This window comes from Lontra canadensis, unplaced genomic scaffold, assembly GCF_010015895.1.
Source record: "Lontra canadensis isolate GAN:19392208 unplaced genomic scaffold, GSC_riverotter_1.0 scaffold12, whole genome shotgun sequence".
Classification (NCBI taxonomy): Eukaryota; Metazoa; Chordata; class Mammalia; order Carnivora; family Mustelidae; genus Lontra; species Lontra canadensis.
The window spans coordinates 30011743-30020433 of NW_022631006.1; the positions used below are offsets into that span (position 1 = coordinate 30011743).

Below are 8691 nucleotides of genomic sequence, written 5' to 3' on the forward strand. Positions count from 1 at the left end.
TATCCAATCAGTGGGGCGCGCATATATTTACTGTGGCGTGTTGAAATCTCATTGGCCACCTGTGTGTGGGCCGGGCTCAACCACCTCTATAAAGGTTAGTCTGTGAGGCTGGGGACGGGGGAGTAGTAGGAGGAGTTGTAGTAGCCCTTGGGATAGCTGTTAGAGTAGCTGTTGGGATAGCTGTTGGGGTAGTCGTAGGAGTAATAGTCTTCGGGAGCAGTGCTGTGGGGAGCAGCCTTGCCGCCCTGAGCGGAGGCACCACCTCAAGCAGCCTCGTGGGCGAGCCGCCTTGTCCGGTCTTGTTGGGAGCGGCCTTGTCGGGTCGTCGTCGACGCATCTTCATAAGAGATGGCCCCTGCTGGTTGGTTTGGTTTCTGATGCTTGGCGCAAAATAAAGCTTTGTTTGACTTTCACTTTGCATCAGTCTCGTTCCTTTGATCACGGACCCTAACATTGTAAACACTCGTTTCTTTCTTTTCTTTCTTTTTTTTTTTAATATTTTATTTATTTATTTGACAGAGAGAGAGAGAGATCACAAGTAGGCAGAGAGTCAGGCAGAGAGAGAGGGGGAAGCAGGCTCCTTGCTGAGTAGAGAGCCTGATGCGGGGCTCAATCCCAGGACCCTGAGATCATGACCTGAGCTGAAGGCAGAGGCTTTAACCCACTGAGCCACCCAGGTGCCCCTCTTTTTTTTTTTTTTTTTTTTTTCCAAAAATTTATTTATTTGAGAGAGAGAGAATGAGCAGGGGAGGGGAAGGGGCTGCGGGAGAGGGAGAAGCAGGTTCCACTGAGTAGGGAACCTATACAGTCTTGGGTTCCATCCCAGGACCCTGGGATCTTGACCTGAGACTAAGGCAGATGCTTAACTGACTGAGCCAGCCAGACACCCTATACATTTATTTCTAAACAAATAATATGAGGGGCACCTGGCAGGCTCTGTCAGTGGAGCATGTGACTCTTGATCTCTGGGTTGTGAGTTCAAGCCCCATGTTGGGTGTAGAGTACTTAAAAATGAGACGTGTGTTAGCAACCATGAAGCAGGTAGTCCCTGAGCCTGTAGTTACTTATTTTCACTGGCGGCCCCTTGACTTGCTGTTATTCTCTTCAGAGCAGACTTCACTTCCTGGTTCCTCAGGGTATAGATGAGGGGGTTCAGAAACGGAGTGACAACAGTGTAAAACACAGCCACTGCTCCATCCAGGGGACTCTTGGAGCCAGCCCTGAGATAGATGAAGATACAGGGCACATAGTAGACAGTGACCACGGTTAGGTGGGAGCCACAGGTGGAGAAGGCTCGGCGCCACCCATCGGCAGTGCGGATCTGCAGGATGGCGTGGACTAATGTTGGCATAGGAGAGCAGAATTAACATGAAGCAACTGGCTGCCACTACCCCAATGTCCACAAAGGTCATGAGCTCATTGATGGTTGTGTCAGCACAGGCCAGTCTCAATATTGCAGGGATGTCACAGATAAAGTAATCCACCTGGTTGGGCCCACAGTAGGGCAGGCGGAAGGTCAAGGTGGCCTGGATAGACCCATGGATGGAGCCAGCCACCCAAGCTCCAGCCATGAGGATGGTGCATAACCTCCCATTCATGAGCACGGGGTAGCGCAGGGGCTGGCATATTGCCAGGTACCTGTCGTAGGCCATCAAGGTGTAGAGGAAGCACTGGGTGCTGCTCAGGAAGTGAAAGAAATACAGTTGAGCCACACAGCCCCCAAAGGGGATTGCCTTGCTGGTGGGAGTAAAGTTTAGAAAAACTCGAGGGACGATGACTGAGGAGAGCCACATGTTCAGGAATGAGAGCACGGCTAGAAGAATGTACATGGGGCGAGCATGGAGCTTTGGGTCAGCCCACACGGTGAGCAGAATGAGCAGGTTCCCCAGCTGAGTCAGGATGTAAATGTTGAAGAAGACCAGGAAGAGGAGGGTCCTCAGACTCGGGGGATGAGGTAAACCCAGGAGAATGAAGTCTGTCACCACTGTGTCCAGGGATGTATTTTTGTTCTCTCCCATGTCTTTCTGTAGTCTGCTAAGATGAATGGTGAAGTCAGACAAGGGTAATACACACAAGGAAGAGGCAAAAGAATGCTTTTGTCTGATGGTTAATGCCTTAGAGTGATGAGATAAACAGAATACTGTCACAACTTAATTTTTAAATTTTTTTTTTTTTTTTTAAGAACAGGCAGTGTTGTTAAAAACTATCTTGGTTTACTTGGTAAGACGAACTGTCTAGAGGCCAATTATTTTCCTAGATGGATGAAAACTCTTATCTATTAGGAGATACCAAGAAGCAGAATTTGGCAGATCAAGGCACAAGGGTACACATGGATAGTAGAGAAAAACCAATAATTCCAACCAAAAAGGGAGTTCACTAAAGGTCGAGGAAGAGCAGTATGGAATACATACCCCACAACTACCACATTGACTTTTCCCTTCACTTACCAACATTGCAATGTCTCAGCTAAGGTCCCATCTCCTTACCACAGCATGTAAAAATATTCATTATATGGCCTTATTTGTCACTCTGTCAATCCCCTTTCAGTTCCTTCTTAGTGTTCAGTTCACGGGACTCCTCAGGGCTCTCACAGTGGCCTACTCCAGCTTGAGCCTATGCATGCACAACACCTTCTCTGCTCACTTCACCTGGGTAATGTGCACTTTCCCTTCAGGACTGAGTTTGAGGTCCTCTTTTTCAAGAAGACTTTCCTGATTCCTGAAGACCACGCTTACACTTTTTAGAGCACGTGTCACATTCCGTTACTATTGTCTAATTTCTTATTTGTCTCCCCCATTAGTCCTCCCATTTAACACAGCAAATGTGGTCATTATTTTCTGAATGGCCAATAGAATGGCTGTTGCCAAAACCCACTGACTGGACACTGTTTCTTTCGCTGCGGCTTCATCTTGTTTGACCCTTGGACCCTCCTGACTGGCAAGCAACCATCTCATTCTCGTGCAGTATGGGTTGAGTTTTATTATAACAAACTTGGAGGGCGCTCATGTTTTTTATTGCTCCAGGATATTATTCCGGTTTTTTGGCTGATTTATGTGGTCTATTGGTTTGGGATTGGATTTTTTGGTATGGGATTATAGAGTAATTTTTATTGTTTATTTTTAATGGCATTGATTAATTCAGGACTTGATATCTATCTATATATTTATCTCTCTATATCTAGCAGTTGACCATGTAGTAACTCTCTCGAAACACCTTGAGAGAATTTGAAGTTTCTTGTCCAGATGAAAAGATAGAGGGATAACATGTATTTGTTGAATAGAGTATTTGATATTTTTCTCCCCACACTCAGGTTTGAGATGGAGTCATCTGCCATTTAACCATAGTATCTTTGTAATTTAAGTGACTACTTTCAGAAAGCAATTAAAATAGTAACAGATTAATTATAAATGATATGTAAATATTAATAGGTTTAACACTTTAATCTCCATCAGAAAATTTTCCTGAGAGATTTTTTTTTTTAATTAGAGATTTTATTTGACAGAAATAGAGTAGGCAGAGAGGCCGGCAGAGAGAGAGGAGGAAGCAGGCTCCCCACTGAGCAGAGAGCCCAATGTGGGGCTCGATACCAGGACCTTGGGATCATGACCCAAGCCAAAAGCAGAGGTTAAAGCCTCTGAGCCACCCAGGCGCCCCGAGAGATTTTTATCTGTTATTTTTTATTTTAAAATTTTATTTATTTATTTATTTTTTATTAACATATAATGTATTATTTACTTTAGGGATAGAGGTCTGTGATTCATCAGTCTTTATTTATTTATTTTTTAAAAGATTTTATTTATCCATTGGAGAGAGAGAGAAAGAGCACAAGCAGGGGAAGCAGCAGGCAGAGGGAGAAGCAGACTCCCCACTGAGCAGGGAGCCTCATGCAGGACTGGATCTGGACCCTAGGATCATGAACTGAGCTGAAGACAGAGGCTTAACCGACTGAACCATCCAGGCATCCCTCAGTTATTTTTTAAAGTAACTTAAATTCAGGGGCACCTGGGTGTCTCAGTCAGTTAAGCCGTTAAGGGTCTGACTCTTTTTTTTTTTTTTAAGATTTTATTTATTTATTTGACAGACAGAGATCACAAGTAGGCAGAGAGGCAGGCAGAGTGTGGGGGCGGGGGAAGCAGGCTCCCTGCTGAGCAGAGAGCCCAACGGGGCTCAATCCCAGGACCCTGGGATCATGACTGGAGCCAAAGGCAGAGGCTTTAACCCACTGAGCCACCCAGGCGCCCCAAGGGTCTGACTCTTGATTCAGGCGCCCCAAGGGTCTGACTCTTGATTTTAGCTCAGGTCATGACCTCAGGGTCCTGAGATTGAGCCCTGTTTTGGACTGTACACTCAGTGGGGAGTTTGTTTGAGATTCTCTCCTTCCCTTTCCTTCTGCGCCTCCCCCCATTCACATAAAGTAATTAGACAGAACTAAAGTAGTGATGTATTAGATGTCATTAGGATCAAAGAACCTCTCTTTACCCTTGGGACTAGACCCCACCCAAATCTGTTTCTGGAAAGAAGATATTTCTTCCTTTATATTCATTCACAGTTAGACATTCTGGAAGAGCTCAAGCAGAGCAGGGGAAATGCAGAGTGTTTGGGTGGTCTTGACATGTTTTATCTACTCTCACAGGAGTACATAGATTCTTGTTCTGCCAAAGTTCCCCCCCCCCCAAAGATTTTTAAAAGACAAGCTAGCTTTTAAAGAAAGTCACTTAGTGTCTTCTGCACTGAAGAAAAGAAAGGACATGAATCGGGCTATGTTTGCACAACTACCGAAGGATCTTCTTCATGACCTCTGTGACTTTAGCACTTCCCAACTGTGCCCTATATCACTACCCTAAAAAAGAGAAAATGGAAGGAAAATTGTGTGAAGATTCTTTTGAGTCTTTTTTTTTTCAGGCAAAATAAACTCCTTAACTTTGGAAAAAAGGAACTTAATTCCAGCAGTTTGGGAAAGAGTTAAGGAAGATGAAGAAAGAGACTAATGAAATTAACGTTAGATGAAATGACAGAAAACCTTAAAGTTCCAAAGTTAGTTGTTGGCCTTATTTTGAATGGAGCTAGTTTTGGACTGTTTTCCCATCTGCTTGGACTCACATGGGCAGAGCTGCAAAATCGTGGAGGAAGATGACTGCTGTCCTTGAGCTTCTGGAATACTCCAGCAGACAGACAGATGTCCTTCAGAGAGTCAGTCTAGCTTATGATAAAGGGATCCTCATCTGTTATGGAAAGGCTTTAGAACTCTTTCAGGAGTTTCGCCCATCAAGTAAGTATTCAGAATCTGAGAGCATCTGCCTTTCAGGGCTCTTTGATGAGTGTGAATTCTGTATCTCTTGAGCCATCTTTTACATTGGTTTTCATTAGCTGTTGCCTCTGGAGTTTTGATTAAAAGGAAAAACAAAACAAAACTAAATGACCCATGCTGTTAAGAGATACAAAGAAACATTCTAACCTCAGGGGAATTCCTGCTCTATGGTATTTTCCCTATTGACATCTTTCCTCCCTACATCCTCATTATGCTATTTTGAGAGAGAGCAGGAAATGTTTCTAATAGATCTCTAGAAAGGGAGCTGTGGGGAGTAACTTTGTCAGTATAGTTTTGGATGACCTCCAATTTCTTAGTGGTGTTATGAAGTCTCAGTTGATCACCTCTTTCCCAAATATTCATCAGGGAACTCATGTTATCCCTTTTGGTTTCTGTCCTGATATCATCTAATCAGTGAAGTCTCTCTTGATCCCCCCACCCTGTTCCTGTTGTATTTTTCTTAATAGCAAACCTGAAATACTACGTTATTTGCTTATTTATCATTTGTTTTCATTCACTAGAATGTAGGCTCCATGACAAGAGAGAGTTTTGCTCGCTGTGCAATCCTCAACACTAGCACAGTGCCTGGTATGTTGTAAGTTCTCAGTAAATGCTTTTATTTTTATTTTTTAAAAGATCTTATTTATTTATTTATTTGACAGAGATCATAAGTTGACAGAGAGGCAGGCAGAGAGAGAGAGAGAGGAAGAGAAGCAGGCTCCATGCTGAGCAGAGAGCCCGATGCAGGGCTCCATCACAGGATCCTGGGATCATGACCTGAGCCCAAGGCAGAGGCTTTAACCCACTGAGCCACCCAGGCACCCCTTTTCAGTAAACACTTTTAAATAAATGAATAAGAGAAACAGCCACACATATTAAATACTGTGGACAAAGAAAAAAGCCGTGCTTTCCATTATGAACCTCAGATTTAAAGTTACCAGGAGTTGATTTTTTTTTTAAAGATTTTATTTATTTATTTGACAGACAGAGATTACAAGTAGGCAGAGAGGCAGGCAGAGAGAGAGGAGGAAGCAGACTCCCTGCTGAGCAGAGAGCCCGATGCAGGGCTCGATCCCAGGACCCTGAGATCATGACCTGAGCCGAAGGCAGTGGCTTAACCCACTGAGCCACCCAGGTGCCCCAGGAGTTGATTTTTTAAAGGAGATTGTATTTATTTATTTGAAAGAGAGAGAGAGAAAGAGAACAAGTGGTGGGGGCGGGGCAGAAGGAGAGGGGTAAGTAGACTCCCCACTGAGCAGGGAGCCAGATCTGGAATCGTGAACTGAGCTGAAGTCGATGCTTAACAAATTGAGCCACCCAGGCGCCCCACCAGGAGCTGATTTGATACAAAATTGATTCTCACACACATGTGCAGGTATGGGCAGCATATGCCAGTGCAAATAACTTTTAGTGTTTATATATTTATTTACAAAAGTTAATGTTAATCTGAGTAATACTGGGGAACTGGCTAAATGTGAAGAAATGAAGCCTGGAGTGGGATATAAGCTTCAGGAGCCTCCACTGTAAAATGATGGGTCTGAACAGAAACTGGATGACATTAAGATTCTTTTTCATCCTAAATTAATAAGCAAGAAAATGTTTAGTGCATGTGTGTGAAGTTGCAATGCTACAATCTGGCCACAAGATGACGGTACAATCTCTATTAAAACCTAGTATTGTGTCAGCTACTTAAATAGAATAAAAAATAGAAGGTTCATGAGGCAATTTCTTTAATAAATATATTGTATGGGGGGGCATCCCCCCCATAGCTTGGGAAAACTTTGTGTCGAAAGAGATAATTTTCTTTTGTGACAACTGACAAATAGTTTGAAACAGAACTTCCTTCCTCCATCTCTCTTTTCCTTCCTTCTCTCCTTCCTTTCGTCCTAGTTTTCTCTTCTTTCTTTTCCTTTCTTGTCTTTCAAGTTCCCACTTGATTACATAAAAAATTACAAGTCAAACAATATAGGGGTGTATAAGAAAAGGTTAATATTCTCACCACTTGCTTTTATTTTTTATTTTTATTTTTTCCACAAGCCATAATTCACATTCTTTTGAAAGTCTAGAATTTGGTGGGCTTTTTTTTTTAGTGTAATCACAAAGCTGTGCAACTGTCACTGCTATTTTCAGAACATTTCCATTGCCTCAAAATGAAGCACCCCTCCCCTTCTCCCTTTTCCCCTTCTCCCCATCTACCCAGCTCCTCCTCCCCCTGGCTCTCCCCACAGCTGTCCCCCAGCCACCCAATCTGCTTGATCCCTCTAGGATTGGGCTATTCTATCTGGCCTTTTCCTATCCACAGAATCACAAGGTATTAGGTCAAACCTGGACGTCTGGTTCCTTTCACTTGGCCTCCTGTTTTCAGGGCTCACCCAAGTGTTTGCCTGGATCAGGGCTCTGCTCCTTTGTATGGCACCATCGTTTCCCACAATGAGCTGTTGAGATGAATGGAACCACTGAATGATTTTCACATGCTACTGAGTCCCCTTCCCCTTCTAAAATTTTCAGCAGACTCACCACTTGCTTTTAACTTTAACCTTTGAAAGCAAAGCAACTAAAGTTGATAGTTTTGTCTTTCCATTCCTTTCTCTAGCTAGATTCATACATACGTACCGATGGACATATTCTATTTCTTTAGACTTAACAAAAATATCTGATTGCCGGTGGAAAAACTTCGCCATCTTTTCTGTATTGTCACAAATATCACCATTGCCAGATATACTTACCGACCTCCTCCCCAGCATGTGCATAACCCACCTCTAATCACAGTCCTGTTCCATTTTCTCATGCCCTGGGAAAGAAAAACTTTCATTACGGAGAAATTGACCACTTCTGCTTTTCCTTTTTTGTTATTCTTCCCCCTTGTCACCTCTGTTCTTTACACACAATTCTATTATTGTTCAGTGTTCACAGAATCTCTTGGACTAAAACTTGTGGAGTTATCCGTAGAAAACGTTACTGCGAAGACACTGCAGGCAGTTTTCAAAATAGTTTTTTTCCAGTTAAATGATGGCATTTTCCGGTCTTTGTAAGGAAAGAGTCTTTTCTGCTACGTATTTCCTGACGTGGTGCTAATTGTCCCCGCGTTACCACCACGACCCCTCCCACCGCGGCGGCCGCTCTGCTCCTCTACCCCTGCTGCGACTTCACCACCACTTCTTTGTCTCTAAGGAGCTCCTCCAGCAGTGGCCGTGTCCTCCTTGAAAAATAATGACGGGGCTTCGGGGAGTGAGGCCCTGGTCAGGGTCTGTGTCTTCTCGCGGGCTCTGTGGGGCAAGGGGTAGAGCAGCCCACCAGGTGACGGCGAGGGAAGCAGGTGGACGGCACACGTGCCAGACATCGGGGTCCCCCGCGCTGTGCTGGCACTGCCCCCGTGCTGCTGT

At 44.1% G+C, this 8691-nt stretch overlaps 1 protein-coding gene across 1 annotated transcript; it reads right to left on the bottom strand.

Annotated features, from left to right (window-relative positions):
- Positions 1-1060: 1060 nt before the first annotated feature.
- LOC116867479 (olfactory receptor 10G2-like) lies at positions 1061-2018 on the bottom strand. The gene is given in 2 exon segments (XM_032857104.1): positions 1061-1339; positions 1341-2018. Coding segments are annotated over 2 exon segments (957 nt in total).
- Positions 2019-8691: the final 6673 nt, after the last annotated feature.